The sequence below is a fragment of the Pyxicephalus adspersus genome, chromosome 1 (assembly GCF_032062135.1).
Source record: "Pyxicephalus adspersus chromosome 1, UCB_Pads_2.0, whole genome shotgun sequence".
Taxonomy (NCBI): domain Eukaryota; kingdom Metazoa; phylum Chordata; class Amphibia; order Anura; family Pyxicephalidae; genus Pyxicephalus; species Pyxicephalus adspersus.
In genome coordinates, this window is record NC_092858.1 from 78756133 (window position 1) to 78780192 (window position 24060).

General features: G+C 37.5%; 2 protein-coding genes and 1 long non-coding RNA gene across 4 annotated transcripts in view; 2 read left to right on the forward strand and 1 right to left on the reverse strand.

The window, feature by feature from the left end:
* The window catches only part of RABEP1 (rabaptin, RAB GTPase binding effector protein 1), a 23996-nt gene extending 16749 nt beyond the window's left edge, over positions 1–7247 (forward strand). The window contains exons 16-17 of the mRNA XM_072415498.1: positions 2947–3063; positions 3946–7247. Of these exons, the coding sequence (XP_072271599.1) occupies positions 2947–3063; positions 3946–4047 (219 nt within the window). The 3' untranslated portion in view covers positions 4048–7247. The remainder of the gene's footprint in view (positions 1–2946; positions 3064–3945) is intronic.
* Positions 7248–8779: 1532 nt separating this feature from the next.
* On the forward strand, positions 8780–9735 carry LOC140333690 (uncharacterized). The gene is made up of 2 exons (XR_011921416.1): positions 8780–9311; positions 9484–9735. It is a non-coding gene; the product is annotated as an uncharacterized lncRNA (long non-coding RNA).
* Positions 9578–22289, reverse strand: NUP88 (nucleoporin 88). Of its 2 annotated transcripts, none has more exons than XM_072415517.1 (17): positions 22017–22289; positions 19556–19725; positions 19141–19266; positions 18496–18582; positions 16935–17105; positions 16603–16783; positions 16132–16282; positions 15952–16050; positions 15784–15874; positions 15325–15429; positions 14621–14779; positions 13810–13935; positions 13653–13718; positions 11575–11655; positions 10566–10692; positions 10356–10474; positions 9578–9854 (listed from the first exon to the last, which is right to left on the reverse strand). In XM_072415517.1, the coding sequence occupies exons 1-17, from the start codon at positions 22248–22250 to the stop codon at positions 9791–9793; spliced, it is 2157 nt and encodes a 718-aa protein (XP_072271618.1). In that variant the 5' UTR covers positions 22251–22289; the 3' UTR covers positions 9578–9790. The 2 variants fall into 2 exon arrangements, with proteins under 2 accessions (XP_072271618.1, XP_072271611.1); XM_072415510.1 differs by having other exon boundaries at positions 16603–16786; positions 22017–22288.
* Between the last annotated feature and the right edge of the window lie 1771 nt (positions 22290–24060).

The following is a 24060-nucleotide window of genomic DNA, read 5'->3' on the forward strand; positions in this document are numbered from 1 at the left end:
CCTCACTTGTGATGATATGGTCTGCACAGTCATGATGATTTGTAGCCATCTTGCCCTTTCTGAAATTAACATCTTATCAGGTGAAGAATGGGAGCAGCTGATGATGTCTATGGACATTGTATACCTTATTTAAATGACGGCTTCTCCATTTGAGAACAGTTACTTTTGTTTTTAAGAATAATTTTTTTGTAAGGTAACTGCAACTTCAGATCCAATAGGACAAATTAATAAATAAATAAATAAAAAGCTGCTGCTGTCATTGTTTGTTTCTGATAATAGTAACCAAGGTGAAACTGCTTCCCATAAGCCACAATAATAATACAGCTAAAATAGAAAATGCTGATGTCACTTGCTATACTACACAGTGTAACAGCCTGTTTGTAGACCGGCCAAACAAGTTTGTAGCTTTGTTTTCTTTCAAGGCTGCATATATTTGCATTTTTCCACGTTCCATGGTTTTAAAAGATAATGTCACACAAAAACACAAACATTGCGGGTAGAATATTATGTATGCTTTTGGAGTATTAGAAGCAGGGAAAAAGGATAAGGCATAGGGCACAGAGTGTTCCTGTCACCTCTTTCAATTTAGTAATCCAACTGTTATTAAGGAAAAAAGATTTTGGCTACTTTAACATAACTAACTCAGGGGCCACTCTGTGTAGTAGCATCCAAGAAAGAGAAAGAGGCCTGCCCAGTTATTTAGATCTATGTTCTGCATTCCCTCTTTGTCATTAGGGAAATAAACTAAAAATATGTAGCCTGGAAAAAAACAAAATCCTAGGAATGGATGTGAAAAATTGACAATTACTCTTCTATCTCTTAGAAATGAAAGTAGACTGTATACTTGAGGCCTCAAAGTTAGATCCACTAGGTGGCTAGCATTACTGGTTAGACTGTTTATGCCAGAAATGATAGATCTCCCAGGTGGATCTTTTTTGTTTTTATGTATTTTAGGGAGGACATAACATGTAGGGATCTTTCAAAATTGTGTTTTCAAAAACTGATAAGTGTCACCGTCAATGGTGCCTATTTGAAGGGCTGACATGATCATTTCATTATATTCAGATATACATTGATCAATGAATGTTCTAGGAACTTTACAATACCATCAGGGATTTTTCAGAAATATTTAAACACATTTTTGTACTGGGATATAATTAATACTAATATATTTCCCCTTTTATGTGCTGGCTTAATTACAATGAAAGTATTTTGTTATAATGAAGAAAGGGCCGATTGTAGATAATTAAAAGTTGCTTTCTAAAGTTTGCAATATCTTTCATAACGTTGTTTACAAAAGCTGTAATGTAAGGGTTGGTATAAAAGTTTGGGAACTTTGTAGATTTTTTCTTTACCGTGGGAATGTTCGGGTTAAGAGGAGTTTCCTCTTGAAATAAAGGTGCTAGTTCATTCTCACCTGATTGACTAAAGTCAGTTTCAAAATTTGGCAATAGAGGGGGATTGTCTATCATAGACCTATCCCCTTCATTTTCGTTTAATAGTTGTACAAAAAATACTCTGAAGTCATTCATGGTATATGACGCAAACTCATCCATGTCAACGCTTTGGGAAGAGTTAGTAGGTTTGTTAAAAAGTGTTTGATAAAAGGTCCTTAACCAGATTAAATGTATCAAGTTGTTGTGTAGGGCAGAAGTTAAGACCGAACCTGAAAACCTCCAGTGCAGTTTCACTTAATTTATAATCTGATTAATTATATCAAATTGGGTGTTGCTGTAATAGCTTTGGATAAGTACTGATTAATTGGACTAAACTTTTTTTGACAAGAGGTGTAATTGGTTAGTGATTAGGTTCTTAAAAAAGGCTGGTGACTGGGGTTAGTAATATGAGTGTGTTGTGAAATGGGCAGTGCAATATTGGTGGCTGCCAAGGGGGCAAGAAAGCAACACAGTACAGAACATTCTGTATATAAGCCTTACGCTGTGTGAGCAGGGCATATAGTAATAAAGAAATATCTCTTTATAACCAAATTACTTTCCCTTTTCAATGTCTTGCTTACAAGTAGGATGTTGTTTTTCATACTACTTCACTAACTTTTGTACTTTTGTCATTTCATTGACAAAAATAATTGATATTAACCACCTGGGCGTTTCACTGATGTCTAGATTTCTGTACCAAAAGCGGTACACTTTTTTTCATGAAATTTATTTTTAAAATTGTAGACCTGTAAGTTACAGAAATATGTCAGAACAAGGGTCTAGTAGATATCATGAATTTAAAAAAAAGTTTGAAACACACAATCATGTAAAAAAAAAAAAAAAAAAAATGTACTTTTAATAAAATTAAATAAAAAACACAAAAATCAGCTTAACCCCCCTAGCGTTATAATTCTGTCAGTTTTTTGATGCAAAAAGTGATCCTATTTTTTTTGCATATAAATTTTTGTTTATATTGTGGGCTTGTAATTCTTAGGATTAACTCCCGGGTATGGTAATTATATTTGTTGTATTATAATCATAAATTATAATATAATACATAATTATAAATAATTTTCAAAAAAATTAAATTTAAAATTAAAAATGTACTTTTATTTTTATTTCATGTAGTGTGGTGTTTTTGTACTGTAAAAACCATTTAAAAGCAGAATACATTGTAATCTGCTTTTAAATTTCCCTCCCTGACACACCCCCATACATCACCAATCACATCACAGCAGCAATTTTTTTTATTGCTGCTGGAGGAGCTGCGGGGACAGGGTAAGTATTTTCTTTTAGTTGTAATCCGATTGTCATACAATGTTTGACAATCGGATTGCAATATAACGTTTGTTTATATTTTTAAACACCTGAGAAAAGTTCGGGTTTAACACTTTTTGCAAGTGTTTTTACCCCGAACCAAGGTCCGGTTTAACGGCCAGGTGGTTAAACATCTGTTTGGCTGTAATTTTCCATTTATTTGCAAACAATAACCCCGCAGCTCTTTTTTCAGACCAGCCTGGAACAGCTTTTGTTTGAAGAGAAGAACAAGGCACAGAGGCTGCAGACAGAGCTGGATGTCAGTGAACAAGTGCAGAGAGATTTTGTGAAGTTATCACAAACGTTGCAGGTAAATCACACATCAATTATAAGGTGGAGATCATTTTTATAGTTATATAAAAACTGCTATAAAAATTGCTAAACTCCAAGTTATAGGATGGTCCAGTCAATGTCAAATCTCAATCCAATTGAAAATCAATAAATAGACCTTAAAGCACTCAACTTCAAAGAACTATAGCAATAGAATGATTTTGCCAAAAATGGTAAAGTTTTCTGCTAAAGTTGGCTCCAATGATATTGTAGTAGGGTTGATTACTTGATCATTTACCAAGTGCCTTAAACGTGTAAAAAAATGTAATTTAAACAATTTTTGAAAAAGCAATTGAAATAAAAAAAAAAAAAACAATCAGGGCTAACACTTGATCAAAACCATAACAAAAAACAGGCACATAGGATAACCCATTGTGCTGGCTTTTTTGTTTATCCAATGTTTTTAGTACTTACTATGCTAAAGACCCAGATGTCCACAGATGGATTGTGAGTTTATAGTGGGCTTGTTTTGTGCTAGTTTACAGTAAGTCATGGAGCCGTTAGCACTTTCAGAAGGTTGTCAGCATTGTTTTTTTTTCTTCAATATTTTAACTGACAGTATAGATTTTCCCTGGTACTGTTCTCAGCAGGGGTATTCTTTACCTACTTAGTTTTAGGGTCTGTATTGATGATGTTTACATTTTCACAGAAGTCTATAGTAACACAAACCCCAAGTGATGCAGGTCAGGTGCTAAATTCATTCATTAAACAATTTCGGAAGCATCTGAAACTGATACCATCAACACTAACCCAGTGTTTATTGACAAATCCTCATGTCCAACCTCCCTTCACATGCTTTCCTATGTACAATCAGGTTGCCTCATTAACCAATTTTTTGGGTTGCCCTTTTCTTTCCTCTTAGGTGCAGCTGGAACGCATTCGGCAGACAGAGTCCTTGGAGGCCATTCGTGCTATCTTGAACGACACAAAACTGACAGACATTAATCAGCTTCCCGAAACATGACCTCGATAAGGCTGCAACTGAGTTTTTATTTTTAAAACTCATCTTTCTAGTAACATTAATTATTATTTAACTTTTATCCCAGATGAGGGGATGTGGCTGTATGTGAATAAGAGCACTGTATAAGGGGAATAAAACCTGCAGATTGGAGTCTTGAGAGCAAGGAGGCAAGGAACCTTTCCAGTGGAAACACTAATGAAACAAGTCGCTTTGTCTGACTAAACAGAGCTGTCTATTAATAAAAGTCTGTCGTTTTGTCTCTCATCTTATTTTTGGGAAAGCAAAAACAAAATAAAATGCTTTGTAAGTATACTAAACATATGCAACAGCATGATAGCTGCTGGCTACAGCCTTCTTCCTAACCCGTCCAGTTACTAGTGTTTGGCAAGTAACCTTTTTTTTTGCAAGTGTAGTGACAGCCCTGTTGTATCTTTGGCGAGGCAGGTTATGTTTACAAATGAAACTTTGTGGTAAATGACATAACTCAATAATCTGCAATAATCCTGCTCTGTATTGAAAGGACTGACTTGTTGACATTTTTTTTTTTTTTAAGTGCACCCCTAAAAGCAAATCAAAAGGCAGCATAGTGAAAGGTGATAGTGCATGATCTTCACTGATAGTTTTTGTTTTAGCACCATACAATTCCAACATATCATGGAATAGAAGGACATTTACTAATGGTCAGTCAGTCTATGAATGGACTATGTGGGCAATGATTGTAAATCAGGCACTCAATTCCCAGTTTTGCAGTTTAACTCATACATACATTGAATCCAATTTATTCATGTTTCTCTATAAACTGCACTATATTCGCATGTCATGTTTGTTTTTTGTAGAAGATATTCACCAGCCATGATTTTCATTGATCAGCCTGGTTAATTTACCTGATCGGCAGATGGGCCCAGCTGTGTATTTGATATGTAGCAAGTTGTGGACCAATGTGCTTCTGTTTGGTCCTTTATAGATTTTCTGATTGACTGTGATAATTTGGTAGTTGCATTCCACCATTTCTTTTCAGATATATTATTTTTATCAGCTATTTGTTATGCAAGAGATCCAATACATCAAACAGTCAAAACCATGATGATTTTTATGAAACTTTATTTGGTGTATATTTCATATACTGTGTATCCTGCTGATAAAGTGTATTTATGTTCTATTCCAATATACAGATATTTGCAATAGGAGGGGAGTTAGGGATCTTTTTGTGATAGAAATCACACTGTTGCACCCAAGTCTGCCTACAGATCTGGTGTTTTTCTGCCAGGAGAGCTAAAGATAGGCATAGACTTAGGACTGCTGTCAGTTATTGGGAACCTATGGGACTGACCTACTATGCGTCAGTGTCTGCAGGCTTTTAGTTCATCTAATGTCATCCGTTTGAGATGATTCTGAGATCAGTCAAAATTGATAGTTGCAATTCATCTACTTTAAGCAGCTTGTGTATTCCTGGTAACTTGTATGGGGATGCAAAATTCACATGCAATAGCCCACTGACATAGTACCTAAAGGAGTAGAGGCTGTGCACTTGTCAAAATGAAAGTTAGAAATTTAGAGTTGTGTTTACTTTAATTACCTAATCATATCCAGGCAAAAATCATATTTTTTTTAACCCCACATATGATACAAGGGTATTCAAAGTAAACAAAGATTCAATTGTTTTCTTGTTTCAAAATGAGTATAATCTTTGCCAGGTTAATAGCCCTTTTCCTTTAGCAAATCTTTGCTCTCCTACAACCTCTTAGGAATGCACATTTAAGTCCTATGAGGAGCCATGCCATATGTGATCAACATATCAACCTCCTGTGCTAATTGGCTGGGGGGAAATCCCAAACACCCAATCCCCAAACATACCTCACATGGCTCTGATAATCGTGTAGCTTTTCTTTATGGATTCATTGGTTAGTGTGCTGCACAAAAATTGTGTTTTCATTTTTTGTTTTCTTTAAGGACCAAATACCTAAGTTCTAAATGATTGGTTAATATTAAAGACACTGATTTTGTTGAAGCAGAATTAATCTGGCATACCATACATTAAAAAGCCGTCTCTAGTCTTTTTTGTGCATATAGTTATCCTACCTGCCTTCGTCCAAAAGTAATTTCATCTGTAAAAACAAAAAAAATGCAATTCCCCATTTCCAAACGGCTGAGCTATATATTTTACAAATAAAGCGTTTTGCTGCATTTTATCTTTCATGTCCCTTTTCTTCTCTCCATACATAAAATAAACATTCTACTCCCAGTGGGGTTCACAGTCAAACACCCCTTGAGCTTGCTCAACCTCCCCTAATACAATCATTTTTCCAACAGTAATTGGCCATTCTAGGGGGGAAATTTAAAATAAACCTAGATTACTTTGATTTTGGGACTGAATGGTTAGCTTTTTTCACCATAATTTGTTTTTGTCAGCTAGAATAATTTGTTTTCCCTGCTTTTTATTTTTTATGTGCAATTTATTTTTACTAAGAGCAAATATGTTTTCATCTTCAACACAAAATATTTTACAGAAATCTAGCTATCTTAAAATGGAACTTTTTGTTTTTTCAATATAGTCCTAGTTTGGATGCTGCTGCCATTAAGTCTTTACTGCTGTCTGTGACTTCAGGGAGAATATTTCTCAGCCTTGGTCCTATAGTCAGGGAATAGTCTAGAATAAAACATCTCTCAAATATTAAATTGGGTTACATCAAAATCGAGGAGTTAATATCTAGAATGTAAATTTGGCACCTATACATTTCTTTCTTTAGGAGCACATCATACTAGGTAACCTGAAAATAAAGCACCAGTACATGGAAGATCAACAGAAGGCAAGTTTAAGGTGATCAAATACTGCTATAAAGATAGAGGGCACATTTTGTGGTCCCTAGGGGGCAGCACTTTCGACCCTTCGAAGAAAACATTTACCAGAGATTTTAAAGCTTGTTGGGAAATCTTTGGTGCACTGCAGCATGCAAGTAGCTGAGAAGAGAAGTAGCTGCAAGAATACAGCAGCCTACTATTATTGAAATGGACCGAACCAGAACATTTCACCAATTTGCCGGGTTAATGTGTAATGAAGTTTGCAGTTTATTGTGAATTACAAGGTGGAAAGGACTGTCTCTGGCAGGGTTCTTCTGATAGTGATATCTTCATAACCCTGTGTAACATACTGCATATATGTCCTAAAAGTAAAGTGTTGACAATTAAAACGCTGCTGAAGTGTCTTTGATTCTTGTCCTGTGTGTAATTTGATTAGAGTCATGGCATAAGATCAGCTTGAGTGAAAAAAAAAACAAATTGTTTCTTGATTGTTGTTCTAACAATGCAATTCCAGCACACCTAGAACAGATCTGGTCCAGAACTGAAAACCTTTGCCAGCTAATTAAAAGCAAACAATTAGCATATGATGACATGAAAGCATGAAGTTGAACTCTAACCTTGTTTTATCAGCATTAGGATAGAAATGAATAAAACTTATTTAAGGCTTAATTTGTGTCTTGAGCTCTTTCTCAGGGAAATCTATCTTCATTTTAGTCCAGACAAAACAGTAATCCCCTTTACACTGATGGCTGCAGTCACACATTTATTTATTCACATAGATTTAAGTAAGTTTTTGCTTCTAGAGTCAAAGCAGGCAAAGTAACTGGTAAGTGACCACACAATGGAAACTATCTTTTATCAATGTCCCCATTTGTTTGCTTTTCTGTTACAATTACCTTCTCTGGTAACAACTAACATTTTGGATTTTTCTGATTTCTGTTACAGTAACCGTAGAGATAGTAGATTATCATAAATCATAGCCAGAACTATGGTACTATAGTTTGAATGATATCCAATTCTTTTAGTGAAAAAAATAAGACAAAGAGCCGGGGTTTCAAGGCTAATTTTGTAACGCGTTATATGGTAAGTTATATTGGTAGTCATATAACATACATAATAATAAGAGATTGCGTATTGGGTCCTGACCCTTTTAGCCTGAACAGGCTTCATCAGGGGACTTGTAAACAGCAGAAAGTAAAGTTTGAAGTACGTAAGCTATATTCGTACAGAGATCCATACAGTAGCTAAGGGATGTAATCACATCTGATCATATACTTCCATAAATTATAAATTCATAAAGAAGCCAGTTCAGGCAAAACGCGTCGGGACATAATATGCAACCTCCTACAGCTGTAAAGTTTTCCACTGGTCAGGGATCAATTTTTGTCTAGAAACGTCAGTCCCAATATATTCGCCCTAGCAGCTTTGCATATTATGTTTTTTGACCCCGTTATGTATGTTCTATGACTACCAATAATATAAATTACCACATAATACATGTTACAAAATTTGCCTTGAAACCCCAGCTCGTTGTGTCTTAATTTTTTTCACCTATGCTTTACTCTGGGGCAGGCCCAACATATAACCTTTGGACAACCCTTAATGATTGGTAGTTTCCACCCTTTTAACCCTCCCTCCTACATTTACCAATTCTATAAGTGAACTAACATCAACTGATGAATTTTCTAATTCTGAACATGCCCTAAATTGCTTCGCTTAGAAATTGAGTAGAAATTAAACTTCAAAAGTCATGTAACCCCTATTTATTTGTCATGAAAACAATTATGGAAGACCGTCATCCTTCTAATGAATACAGCTTGCAATTTGTTAGAAACCGATCATTCTGACCTTATTTTTCTGAAAGTAATCATAAGCTCAGAGTTATAGCGGATGACTTCAATAACTGATTCAGCGCTTCATACTGCAGTTTTAATTAGAAAAAAAAGGCTACCTTTTCGCAATACAAGGATGTAGATTAGCCTTTCTTCAATTTTTTAACATAGGGGGAACTCCTTCTATAAATCCTATATCCACAGCTCTCCAGAAGTTTGGTGGTCAGTGGGAAGAATGCCTCACAAAGTACTTGTGTTTAGGGGGACCTTGTTTGAGAAAAAGTGGTGCTACATTTTTGCCTGTAACAATATATAGCTAAGGCTTTTAATAAATACATAACCAATTTCTGACTAAAGTTTTTTTTTTTTCTTTTGGAAGCAACATTTTTGTAAGAACGAATTTCAGATCATTTAGCTCCATCACATGAGGATTTGTGCATTCTGCGGTTTTGTTGATTGTAGAAAACACAAACTGCCGAGATTAGTGAGCTATATATTTTACCCCAATCTCATTTAGTACACAGAATGCTTTCTGGTGTGAATAGAATCCTTGTGTTATAGTAATGTAAGGGGACAGTGGATTGAACTACTGAAAGCAGCAGGGGAGGGGGATCAGAAGTGTCAGAAACTAGAGAGGTACAGTGCTCAACCTGGAATTTTTTTTAAGCCGGGTGGGAAGAAATTGTAGGTGGGTGCCAGCCCCTGTATTGTTACCAAACTCTTTAGTAACCACCCAAAAACAGCCGGGTGGGTGCTGAAAACTGCCGGGTGGTGCACCCAGCTAAAAGGGCCTGGGGAGAACCCTGAGGTATGTATTCAATTCTTGGAGTACAGTTGATTTGGAATAGTCTTTTTCTTCGTCTAGAATTGGTGTGAACATTAAACATGAATGTAGACCAGAGTATTGACAAAGGTATGTCATTTATGTATGAAAATTTTTTTTGTTTTTACATACCCAAAATACAATTGTGTATACTATACAATTTAAATAATAAAAGGTAAATTCACCAATGAAACTTCAGTCCGTAGAATAAAGACTATTCTGTGGCCATGTATACAATCCAGAGTGCTAGATGCTCTTGTCACATATGTACAAGTATAAACCTCCTCAGGAGTTAAAAGTTCACATGGCTTCGTATGCTGGTTATTTGTTTTACCATTTCTTGAATATGTTCACCCCTGAAACAAGGAGAGCCAGAGTGAATAAAGTATGGAAAAAAAAAAACATGAAATTTAATAGGACTAGACAGGTAAAAAAAAATGGCACAATACCAATAAAACAAAAAGGAAAAAACTAATTGTCCAAAGTTACCATTGGAGTAATCCCTCAAGCTATAGCCCTGCATATAACCGCACTGAGACTTGGTATACAGCCAGTGCTTTTTATATTAACATAATTACCACTGAAATCGGCTGGCCACTAAATGTGGGTAAATCTTTAATTCTGCTCCCTAACATTCCTGCATACCTTTTTTTTTTTTTTTTTTAGCATTCTTACAGTTGCATGAAGCTTAGTCATTGAACAGGGTTCTAAATGCTGCAGAGAATGTTGTTTCTCTTGAGTCCCTGACCCCCTAAGGCTCACAGAAGTCATTTGAATGACATTGGTCATTTAACTTCAAATACTGGCATCATTTAGTAGTTTCACACACAGATTAGTTAGTGGGTATAGATACTTACTCTTCTTTTAATACACCCTGGATAGTCTTCTTCTGGTAGTTATTAAGAGTCAAGTTAGATACACTTGGACTTTTTTCCTTTTCTATCTGCTTCTCTTGATAATTAGTTTTCATTTTAATCTGTGTTGCAAAAGATAAAGAAATATAGTTATCATACAATGTTGTCAATATTTCAGACATTAAATTGATTTGCAATCGACAACATTTTTACCTGTTTTATTGCATTTCCCAGTTGCTGTAGCTGTTCAGAAGTCATCTGTAGTTCTTTTTTCATGTCGCGTTCACTGTCTGATAAAACGCAGTTCTGTGTAAAGAAATTGCGTAGCACAGACTTCATCCTAAAGGACACAATGGAGCATAGGTTACATTAGATACATAACAGCTTTGTGGCATTGGTGGTTGGTAGGGTATACAATGGCAAAAATCCAGCATTTCATGGGTGAGTAAATAGCACTAAAACACTATTTTCACCAATCTTCAAAGTGCGCCTATATTCTGCACAAACTCTTTCAAACCATACACAAGTTAGATAAACGTTCGTTATTAATACTATTTGACATTGTTCAAAGCCCTTTTTTTGTTTTAGAGTGGATGAAGGGTTAAAATGTTGCTCCTAATAGGACAAGAGAGGTAAATAACCTCTAAAAGAAAAAAAACAGAGGAGACCAAAATTTTCTATGCAGATAGATATAACCCAAAAGGAAATAAGCTATTCGCCTCTTCCTTTGTATCATTCCTCCTAAGGACGGATTTTACCAATGACCTATCGTTGACCTATAATTACAATAATGTTTAGAGAAGGGCTGACCAACATTCCTTCCCTTCATGTTTTTTGGGTAGATTTTCCTTTCATGACGCTAATCTTCACCTGGGAAGAAGAGGAGGGTATAAAAGACACACACACTTAAAATGCAAAACTAAAAACCCATTTTCACAGTTGAGAGAAAACTAACGAATACTAAAATGTTCTTTAAATAGCCGTAGTCAGGCAACAAATATAGAAAAAATAAAAAGTTCAGTGTTCATGTTACTACATCTTCACGAAAAGAACAGCTGCACCTGTTAAAGCAGACTGGCCATGGATAAACATTTAATGAGTTTCTTCTTCTCACACAGCATTTAAAATGTAAAATATTGCCTCTTTCAAAGCAGTTACATTTTATTTATTTGTATCAATGTGTAGCAAACAATGAATGTCTTGTATCAGTCTACAAACCAACCTGTTGATCAGAGCCTCTTGTTTGTCTTTGGCCTCTTCATATTTCTCAGCAAGACGTTCAGCTGTTTCTTTAAGATTTGTTCTGAAAAATAGTAATAATACATTTATGTAAGTTTTCAGAACCCCCCAATACTTATTTTTTTTAGAGGTTTGTGTCTACATAAAATATTCACTGCAAGAACACATTAAATATTATGGGTGTATAAAGCAGAGGACGGCAGGACATAAAGCATACTTGTACATGTTGCAGGGGAGAATCAAGTCTGAGGAGCTTGAGGTCCATTCATACAAGTGTTATATGCATTTAACATGCACTTGCCAAGCATTTTTGGCATGTGTTAGAAAAAAAATCAAAGCTAGGAAAGAGAAATTTTACAGCTCCTTATTTATAATATAAAAAAACAACATATATTCATTTTACTTCTACCATTCGCTGTTAACATTCGTATTCTAAATTAAAAAAAAATTTTTCTGGTGTAAACAACTAATCTCCCTTCCCCTTGTTTCATTGGTATGAATGAACATAAATTACATATAATTGTTGTTCAACCCAAGTGACAACTTTTACCATCCATGGATACAGGGAAGACGTTAAGGTAGTCACTCAGGGACAACAGCTGTTTTAATTGCAGGATATCTAGATGATAAAAAGGGGAAGGAGGAAGGGGTGTTGCCACATAATTTCCTAAGAATTAGCCCTAAAAAATTTGGACCTAAAATGGTTAAACTGACATGATTACACATTTACAATATGTGTAATGTATCTGATTTGCATTATTTGCTGGTCTTTGCTACAGTTAGGTCCATAAAAATGTGAGGAACTAAAGCCTTTTTTTAACACAATCACTTAATTTCAGGGCCCAAAAGTAAAACCCTTTGCTGGCAATGACAGCCTGTAGTGTTGAACTCATGGACATCACCAGATGCTGGGTTTCCTCCTTTTTAATGCTCTGCCAGGCCTTTACTGCAGCGGCTTTCAGTTGCTGTCTGTGGGCCTTTCTGTCTGAAGTTTAGTCTTCAACAAGTGAAATGCATGCTCAATTGGGTTCAGATCAGGTGACTGACTTGGCCATTCAAGAATATTCCACTTCTTTGCTTTAATGAACTCCTGGGTTGCTTTGGCTGTATGTTTTGGGTCATTGTCCATCTGTATTACGAAACGCCTCCCAATCAATGTGACTGCATTTAGCTGGATTTGAGCAGACAGTAGGTCTCTGAACACCTCAGAATTCAGTCAGTTACTTCTGTCCTGTGTCACATCATGGATAAACACTAGTGTCCCAGTGGCACTGGCAGCCATGCACGCCCAAGCCATCACACTGCCTCCGCCATGTTTTACAGATCATGTGGTATGCTTTGGACCATGAGCTGTTCCACGCCTTCTCCATACTTTTTTCTTGCCATCATTCTGGTAAAGGTTGATCTTGGTTTCATCTGTCCAAAGAATGTTTTTCCAGAACTGTGCTGGCTTTTTTTGAGCAAAGTCCAATCTAGCCTTTCTGTTCTTGAGGCTTATGAGTGGCTTGCACCTTGCAGTGCACCCTCTGTATTTACTTTCATGCAGTCTTCTCTTTATGGTAGACTTGGATATCGATACGCCTACTTCCTGGAGAGTGTTGTTCACTTGGTTGGCTGTTGTGAAGGGGTTTCTCTTCACCATGGAAATGATTCTGCCATCATCCACCACTGTTGTCTTCTGTGGACGTCCAGGTCTTTCGGCGTTGCTGAGTTCACCAGTGCTTTATTTCTTTCCCATGATGTACCAAACTGTGGATTTCGCCACTCCTAATATTGTAGCAATTTCTCAGATGTTTTTTTTTCTGTTTTTGCAGCTTAAGGATGGCTTGTTTCACCTGCATGGAGAACTCCTTTGACCGCATTTTGTCTGTTCAAAGCAAAATCTTCCACATACAAGCAACGCCCCCCCCCCCCCTCTATCAACTTCAGGTACCAAAATTAGAAAAAAGTTGTCTGTCCAAATATTTATGGACCTAACTGTAAGTACAGGGCCTACACAGACAAACTTAGACATCACTAAAATATGAATACAAAATTGAAATGAAAATTTCAGATCCATACCGCTCTTCTCTACAGTGCTGCAAATCTTCCATCTGTTTCTTTTTCTGGACAACCAATAATTTCACTCTAAATAAAAAAAAATTGTTGTCAATGGAAAAATTTCACATTTTAATTACACACAGTAATTTTGCACTTACAAAGAACAAATATCTCATACCGCCTTTGGATCTCTTCTCTTGCCAAGTCCACTTTAAGGGCATACTCCTCTCGAAACACTTGGATTGCTCTACTCAATAACTGTAGACATTCTTCAGGTGGAGGAGAGGAATCTTTATTTGGTGCACTAAAAAAAAAAAAAAAGTACAGATTTAAGTTTCAAATACAATTCAATTTTTTTTACCAGACCTTGCAAATATGACAAATGTACACAATAAGACTCAGGTAACCAATAACTAGGCAAGCTTTATTACAGAGAACATTTGAAATATATGAATTTACCATCAGCCTAATGAAGATCAACTTGATGACGTGATTAATCATGTTACATGACATGCATATGCAGTTACTATTCTAATTTTGTTCCGCACAAACCTTGTCACTTACGGAAGAGACTCTAGTTAAAAAAAAGCTAACGTTAACGAAGTTTCCCAGGTAATACTATGCTAAAGCAGACAGACAAATGGCCAGTATTTCTTTGTACAACCAGTTTTCTAAAATATGTCTTTAGTTAAGCCTCACTGCATTAAGTTTACATCCAATTTCATGTTGCTAACAAAGTCAAATATGCAGGATGTCATGAAAAAAACAGAATTACATAGTTTACTTTAGAATAAAAATGAAGGGCTAGGCAGAGGACCACCAGGTTCTAGTGCAAGAACAAAAATGAAACAGAATTCCAAACCCGAACAGTAAAGGCTATTGCCACCAAAAGGATATTTTTGAAAGTAAGTCACTGACCTTTTTTTAACAGAGACCAAACTACCATTACAGATGTAATAAAATCATTGTCATTTAGAGTTTGGACTTACTTCAGTAACAAGGGGTTTGCAGAGTTACGGCTCAGAATGCCTCTGATATGGCTTTCGAAGGATCCTTTCACATCAGCTAGGACACGTGGTAAAGTCTCTGAAACACTTTTATCATCCTGAGAGCACAGAAGCAGCGGTGAAGGTTGACTGACCATTGTTCTGCAAAAGATAGGACAGAGAGGTAATTACATTGTCAAACATTTGTATAAACCTATACTAATACAAGATAATAAACGCAGTCATGTACAATAATTTGCATATATTTAACTATATGTCATGCAATTGCAGCTGCACAATTTATCTCTAAATCCTTAAGGTATTGGTAAGCTTATACCTGCTATTTTTTTTTTTTTACATACTTACACTTACATACAGGAAACCACATGAAGGACTTTTGTAAAAATGCTATTTATGTGCCCGTCATGGTAACATTCTTACTTCATTTTTATGAGTCATTCATTCAAATTGCATATGCAAATAAGGAGTCCTGATCTGGCTACATGATCAGGATCAGTGCATTGAAGCCGATATGTCAGCATGACAGCCAGGCAACTAAATTTATCAACCCAATTTATATTTCAGCATTCTATTTGCTTCAGGTCAACAACAAACTTATAAACCTGAAGAACCTGGATGACAGCTAGGCAACTAGCACTCAACATGAAAAGTTGTTGGTCACTCAATTCTTATAAATGTATACATACTGTAAAGGCCGGGTAATGCACTTAAATTCACAAGTAAGGCATATCATAGCTGTGCCAAGAGCAAGATCAGAAACAATCCAAAATCCTTGAATTGGAGCAGGAGGACTGGAGGGAAAAAAGGAAGATAGAAACATAATAAAATTTAGACCAAAGAAAACTATACACGTTACCTAAAAACAACAAAATGTTACATCTGTGTCCCCAGCAGCTAACAGCAATGGTTTTCAACAGCAAATCTCAAAGGAGTCTTTAGGTTTGGCGAGCGGGTGGGGGAAACACAAACTGTTTAACCTTGAACAACTAAAAAAAAAAAGTCTGAACTGAACGGTATCTCTGATGCTGTAAACTAAAGTTCAAAAACTCAATACTCAACTAAACACAGTGTCATTGGCAATTGTAAAATGATAATGCAATCCTTAATAATAAAGAAGCATTTGAGCCATGAAGATGTGGATTTACCTGCAAGGTAAGGGCTTCGTGCACAGAATATGTTCCACAAGACATTTTTGTTCTGTTGCCAGGTCATGCAAACTATCTTTGTCGTCTTCACCTGCAAACAATTGCATATTATTAACAATGTTAACTTTAGTTTTAGACACATTATACAGTACTGGGGCAAGGACATACTTGTTGCAAAAAAGGTTTCCAACTTCTCGAACCACGTCAGGCCTACACTGTGAACACCTGCCATGTGAGTGCAATGATATCTTGAGGGACACACTAGGTCTGGAAAGAGTAAAAGAAAAAATAAGAAACTGCGCTAACCACCATTGAGATTAAATTAAACTGTATATTACATGAACTTGCCTCTGTGAAGTTTAATGGGACAAGAGAAGTCAGAATCCATGGGTACCTCATCTTCTGCAGCAGTTATCTTAAGTGCCAACTCCAGCTCGACACACTCACAAACATACAGGGAAGGAACAAATTCAGTATCTTGGCTCCAGGACTTGTTAGACTAGAAAAAAAAAAAAGAAAAGAAAAAAAAGATTTATTCTTTATGTAGGCACCTTAAAAGATATCAATGCCTACATAAGATATGATACAATCTGCACCACCTCACCCACTTCATGTTAGTTCATGTTTGAAAAGTTAGACCTCTGCTTCTACACACCTGCAGTAGTAGCTCAGAGAGGAGCATTTTTATCACTGTATAAGCAACATGACTGCTAACAATACATTGCTTGTGTCAAAGACAGATAAACCTTAAACATTTATTGAAAGACACAAGCTACATATGTGAATAGGAAATAAAGTTCTGTATATTTTTTCACTTACTGTCTGCTCTTCATCTTCTTCTGCCTCTAGCACTATGCAGTGATATAAAAGCCCTGATTCAGTGGCAATGACAAGGATGCTGGGAACACACGGTAAGCAAAGCACGGCACAAGCATCATAACCATAGTTGTCCTCTGCAGCTGGGTGCATCGGAAGTGGGCCCAGGAGCTTTCCAACATTTCTGCTACATAAAAAAAAAAAAATTCACACAGCTTAGTTTGGATTCAGATTTCAAATAGCTCTACATCTGATGGTATTGCACTGAAATTGCAACTGAAAGTGCATAAAGTAAAAAAAAAAAAAACACATCACTGCATGCCCAGCAATCTTACCCGTTGTGTAGATTAATGTAAATAAGAAAAGTTTCCCCATTCTCATAGAGTATGTATAGAGGATATGCAGTCTCTTCTTTACTATTCAGTCCGTGACCCTTGGAAACAGTAACTAAAGGACCAAAATCACATGCGACTGCAGTTTCACCTAGAGATGCTCTGTATGACCCCCTGAAAGTACAAGAAATTTTCTTTAAAACAGTGAAAGAAAAATAAATAAAAACAACTTTGGTGAAAAAAAGTCTATTTTTATCTTCCCGTTTCTACATCAAAGCTCTAAAAACATCCATACCCTACAAGGAATTTCTCTCATTAGGACAGACAAACTGTTTTTTCCGATATTCAATTAACATTATTTGATATGCCAACTCCTGAATTTTGGTCCAAAGAACTTTCCAAAAGCTACCTTGAACAATAATGGTTTGTTTCTGATCCTGAATATTCTTTTTTTTTTTTTTTTTTTTTTTAAAGGCAAAAGGGACCTGGTCAGTCCTTTTAAACAAACATATTTCAAGACCAAAGGGGATATCCTGGACTGGTTTCACAGAGTGAGGAGCTGAAAGGTGAAAGGGCGAGCATCAGACAGAGTGGGTGGAGGACATTACAAAGACATTGTCACTTTTTCCTACACAGTGCCACTATAGAACTCTGTCTGAAGAATGCTAATTGCCTGGATGTGAAGATGATCATTTTGATTCAGTCACACACCTGAAACAAGCCTGCAGATAACTGTGTGACAATTACACAGTACATGTGAGCTGTGTGCTCATTCTGGGTCAGTGATATAAAAGGTATTAAAGGCAGAGGATCAGAACACCAACCAGGCCAACTACTTTTTTTTAGAATCAGGTCAGAAATGGTAGCTAAAGCTAATTTCTATCTAAAAAAAAACTCCACTTTAACCTCCTGGGCAGTAACCCCGAGTGTGACTCGGGGTAGAAAAAAAGATGCTAGGAGCGGTAACCACTCTGGGTAGGTAAACCTATGGAAACAATAGTAAATAAAGCGTTTACCTGATTTAACGGCATCCTGCGTCGTCCTTCCTATCTTCTCTTCCTCCGGCCAGCGTCCTCTGCACCCGATGAGTCACCACAGAGTTCCTGGTGACGTCAGTGCCTGCAGACGTTCCGTTCGGGGCGGGAAATTCAAATTAATTTGTATTGCATTCAATACAAAATAACTGTGTTGAATGCAATACAGTGGATTTATATGTGTAAAGAATATGTGGCTTTCATGAACATTTATTTTACGGTATAATATAATAGTAGGAGTATAATATTTATTTTTTTTTTTATTTAATTTATTATTTTGACATGATTTTGTTTCAAACTATATTATACTCATACTATTATATTATACTGTAAAATAAATTTTCATGAAAAACAAAGTACCGCTTTTAGACATATAAAACCAGACAGAAAAAAACCGCCCAGAGGTTAATAGTTTAGTTTGAAAATATTCTTGAGAATCTCAGCAGTGCCTAAGTTTCTCCTTTTAGTTTCAGCACTGCAAACATATATTGTATGGACACAATTTAGATCAGTCATACAATTCTACTGACCCAATATGGGAAAATGAAGTCTCCTCTTCAGCACTGGAAAGTGGAATAACTTTTGCTGGTGTTAAATGATCCCGAAGATTGTAAATTCTACAAAATAGATAAAACAAAAAGGAAAAACAATAAAAGTAAGTTTAATGAAAATAATGCTGATGAATCCACAGGAAAGCCTGCTCACCTGTGAAATTACCACCACAGAAGAACACCCATTCTTTGCTAACACTATCACAAGTCTTCTGTATCATCTCTGGATGCCCTCACTGCTGCTGCCTAAATCAAGCTGAAATTCAGAATCTGCCAAAATGATCTTGATTTTGTGAACAGATCAAGAAATACAGTTTGATGTGACCAGAGGGGCTAAACAGCTATTCAGCACTATCACCATCAGATAGATGTTCTTCTTGAAGGGATAAGTAGGAATGAAAAAGGATGAGTAGGAAAGCCTCAGTATTAAAAGATAAACCGGGGTGTCGCAATGTCATCAAAACGCTGACCTTTGCAGTTTGTCTTTCCTCCTTTCTTTGTAATTGTTACATTATCTGTTGGCAGCTTTGACCTCAATGTACACATTTTCTTTTCAAGATGTTTTCCCCCTTTTGGGTTTGGTTCTATTTTTACTCTCCAGAACAGAGATACGGATTATTATACCTTATTGTGTTGTCAGACGTTAATAGAATGAGATGCGGTTCTTCAGTTTCACTAGGGTACCAGGTTGCTTGTTTTATGAAAAGAGAAGTGGAGCTTGAAAGTAATCTTTCCGCAAAAGGAATAGTTCTGTGAGCAAAATAATGAAATGAACAAAAGCCTTTAATTTGTAAATAACATTGCAGTGCACTGTACCAGAATAATAGTCTACTATGTTTTTAAACAGAACGAATGACAGAATAAATGTAATATAAAGTAACAATTTTCTGTACCATTTTATTTAGTAGGAATATTTTTATTTAAACACAGATTAAATTAAACCAAATAAAAAGCTTTGTCTTTCCTGGGTTCAGGAAGCAGGCAGTACTCTTTTTTAAATAAACCACTTTTCCAAAAAGATAAAATATTGAACCAATACCTGCAGTTTACAGTTTTTTCCCCTCCTTCAAATTCAGAGTTTTTTCCCCATCGCTCAGGCACCTCCAGAACCATCAAACCCTTTGCTCCAATGAGAGCAATGTGACGCTTTAAAGGACTTAACAAGACTTGAGTAACTTCAAAAAGCGGATTATTAACACACAGTAATCTCTATTGAAATAAAAAAAAAAACAAATAACTATTTTAACATAGCAAATGTTTACATCAAGGAACAAACATGTCTCAGCTGAAAGTAAAACAAACATAAGGCTGAACAAAACTTCCACAAACAAACTTTCCCATCAGCTGATCTGGACACATAAGCAGATAGGATTTTATTTACACATATACCCGTTAGGATTATCTTGCCCCTTCCCACATTCTTGATAATCAGTGTTGCCGCTGGTTACATAAAGTCGATGAAATCCTGGAATTTTCCCACAGAAACATTACTGTATGCCTGGTGAAACTAGTCACTGGGAATGTGAGGGAAAATCTCACTGATGGATCACCTGGAGAAAAGTAACAAACAAATGTTTCCTCTCCCCTTGTTGAAAAAAAAAAAAAAGTGGCACCTCCAACACTATATTTAAAAAAATAATATAATAATATACTATAGTACTTTGAACTTTCCAGGGCAAATAGAAGGTTCACTTTTCTACTAGCCTGTTTCTTCCTCAAGACAAGTGGCCTTAAAGTAGAAGGATAATTACAGGAAAAATTTGCTATCAGGTAGGTTCATTATTGCGGAAGGGACAGAAAATGTCCCTCCTGCAATAAGTCATGCTTACTAGCTGGATCGATGCCATCTTTTTCAAAAAGCTGAGCTGCGCATGTGCGGTCTAGATCAGCGGTCGTTAACTGGTGGTCCGAGGCTCTGGTCGGTGCACCCCCGAGTGGGGTCAGAAGAAAGACCCCGCCGGGAGATGCACCGGCCAGAGCCGCGGACCACCTCCCCTGTGCAAATCCCCGGCTCAGGGAAGTGGGCGGGCTATGTTTCACAACAAAACCGGCCCACTTTACCATCTCAGGATCAGATCTGCGATGGCAGAGTGGGCGGGGCTATGACATTATGACATCACTCTTTGATTGACAACCGGCTCCCCCCACATGCACAGTCAGGAGCTGGTAATTTTAGTGGTCTGTGGGACCAAAAAGGTTGGCGACCGCTGGTCTAGATGGTGGCTACTGTAATGTAACAGGGCTGGGAGAAAAAAGTTCACAAGGCAGGTAAGGTTAAGGTAAGGTATCACAGAAAGGACACCACCTGTTCTTCCTGCAATGAAGAACCTGGCCGGTCACATTTTAAAAAAAATAGGTTTAGTTCCACTTTATTGGACTTTAACAACACTGGTATTCGTCCCTCCACTCAGGCATGCTGCCTTGGCGTCACCTTTGATTCTGCCCTCTTTTACCCTCCATATTCAGAACATTTCCAGGTCCTGTCACTTTCACCTACGCAACATCTCCAAAATCCACCCCTACCTGTCCCCTGAGACCACCAAACTCCTTGTACATGCTCTTATCATCTCCCGTCTGGACTACTGTAACCTCCTCCTCTCTGGTATTCCACTAACCCGACTCCTCTACAATCTAATATTAATGCTGCAGCCAGACTCATCCATCCTTCCCTCCGCTCCTCTTCTGCTGCTGCTCTTTGTAGTTCTCTTCACTGGTTTCCATTTCACCTTAGAATCAAATTCAAGCTCCTGTGCTTTGCCTTCAAATCCCTACACAAGTCGTGTCCAACTTACGTTTCTCACCTGGTAAAAAAAAAATACTCCCCCTGCCGCTCTCTCCGCTCCTCCAATGACCTACTAATGACTTCCTCGCTCATAACCTCATCACATGCACGGATACAAGACTTCTCTAGAGCTGCCCCAACTCTCTGGAACGGTCTTCCTCGTCCTATTCGGCTTGCTCCTACTTTCTGCTCATTTAAAAGAGCGCTCAAAACCCATTTTTTCAAACTTGCCTACCCATCTTCTTCTGTTCCCTAAACCGTCACTACTTCCCATCACTACATATCTCCTCTCCTATTGTGTGTGAAATTCCCCCACCTACTAGATAGTAAGCTCTTCGGGGCAGGCTACTCTCCTCCTCCTGTGTCACTGTCTGTATTATTTGCAAGCCCTATTTAATGTACAGTGCATCATAATATGCTGGCGCTATATAAATCCTGTTTATTAATAATAATATTAATAATAATGGATTTCTGTTAATAACTGCAGGGATTTCCTATTAGTCCTTGGAGGTAAAGAAAAGTCTTGCCAATGGAGTGGTCCTGACCCTTCTCTTATCAGAACTTCATTTCTTTCATACATATGTCTGTGTACAGAGGAGTAAGGAGAGATAGAGGAGCTCCAAACACAAGTTCACAGAACCCCCACCGGCTATTACTGGAGCCCCTCATCCCATACAGGTAAGCAGGCCCTGGTAGGATCACACATCACCGGTCTCACCTGCCCGCTCTCTGGAGGGCTGTCGGCGGCCACACTGAGCAGTCTTATGATGTGGAAACATTTCTGTTCCGGGTTCCACACTAGGAGATCCCCGTCCAGGCTGCAGATTAGGTTCTTTAGTTCAGCCGTACTCTTCGCCTTCCCCTCATTCTCTTTTTGTCCGAGGTCAGAAAACACTCGGTGGTCACTTAGAAAACTCTGCCACTTCTCACCAGACCTCCCAAATGCCGCCATGTTTTCCAAACGGGGTCACCGCGCCAATGCGTATGACGTCAATGACGCACGAACGACGCTGTGCGTAATACTGTGTGCGCAGTCCCGGCTCCTATGTTATGATTTGATACTCTGTGGTCCCCGCAGACACTTCTGCTATCTAACAAACCTTCCCCAGATATCAGCTGCCAGTGGGCTGGATTAGCACTATTTCTGTCCTTCTGGCTTACATTGATCTCTGCAGGGCCACTTACCCCTATGCAATGGCTCTCTCACAGTCTTGTTTTCCTTTTGTTTGTATTTAAAATATAGATTCAGCACTGCCAGACTGAAGATGGTGTTGTTTGAGATATATATATATATATTCACATATGACAGATTTCCAGAAGTTGACTGCACCCCCTACTACTCTGTGTGGTACAATCCACTGACCCTGACATCACTGATGTCTCCTGTAGTAACAAAGGGTTGGCGGATTAAACCAAAATAGACGATGGGGGGAGCAGGCATCTGACACTCCTAAAGGTGAGACAGATGTGAACATTTTTCTGGTGGTTTTGCTTTAAAAGAGATGACAGATTTCAGGAAGAGGTGACAAGACAGGTAAGTATAAATCATTCTTCCTTCCCAGGAAGGCCTATTAAGTAAAAGTGATGATGGTGTTCCTTTAATGCAGCAGTTGCCAACCAGTGGTCCTGGTCCACGAGAAAATTTTAGTGGTGCTCGGAAGGAGAAGGAACACATTAGGGGGGGCGCACCAGCCAGAGCTGCCAATCATGTCTTCTGTACGGATCTCAGGCTTAGGGCTGTGGTCCAGTTATTTTTCTGGACACATCCCACCCACTTTCCCATCACAGGTCCGAGAAATTGGGTGGGTTCTGGCATCATAACATCACTATGGGGTAAGTTTCTTCCCCTTTGAATGACACACAGCTCCCTGTGCATGTGCAGTCCGGAGTACATAAATTTAGTGGTCCGCCGGTCTGAAAAGGTTGGCGACCACTGGTTTAAAGTATATCTAAAACCAAAACCTTTTACATTTTGACAAGTGTAGAAAATGAGGTGATATACCCCTTTAGGTAATTGTCACATGTATAGGTGAAAGGCTATATACACACATGCAATAATTATCATTAGTAAACGAACGATTAACGACCGATCGACAATTATTCACGATTTTGACTGATCGTATAGTGCACGATTCTGTACATGCTGGAACAATACAATCATTCAAAGATAATTCACCAATAATGTACACACTCTAGATATGATTGTTTGAACGATGCAGGAAGTGACGTGTACAGGAGAACGTGTATCACAGAACAATCACTGAACACACAAAAGATAGTGATTGATCGTCGCCCAATCAGATCCGCCGGGACCATCATTAGTTTCCAGCGACAATCCTCATTCATCAGTGTTGTTGGCCAGTCGTTGTGCCCTTTTTTTGTTAACGATTATCGAACAATCGGTCATTGGTCTTTGATTTCCAGTGATAATTATTGCATGTGTGTATGAAGCCTTACTGTTGTATGATTTTTCCTCTATGTCAGCACTGGTGGCAACTTAGAATGTTACCTTTACTTTCATTCACTGGTGTTCAAATCAATTAGAGAGTGAATCAACTAATGGGGACACCAACAGTAATTAAAACCTCACAGTGTTTCTAACCTTTCACTATTTTATCCAAACCCTAAATAAAGCCGATTGCCCTGAGCCAATTATCGGGCGAGAACCGTTGGACGTGTGTACATAACTTTAGACTTTGTTTTCACCTAAGATGAAAGTGTATCTAAAGCCGTAAGCTTTGGATAAGATAAGAGGTTAGAAC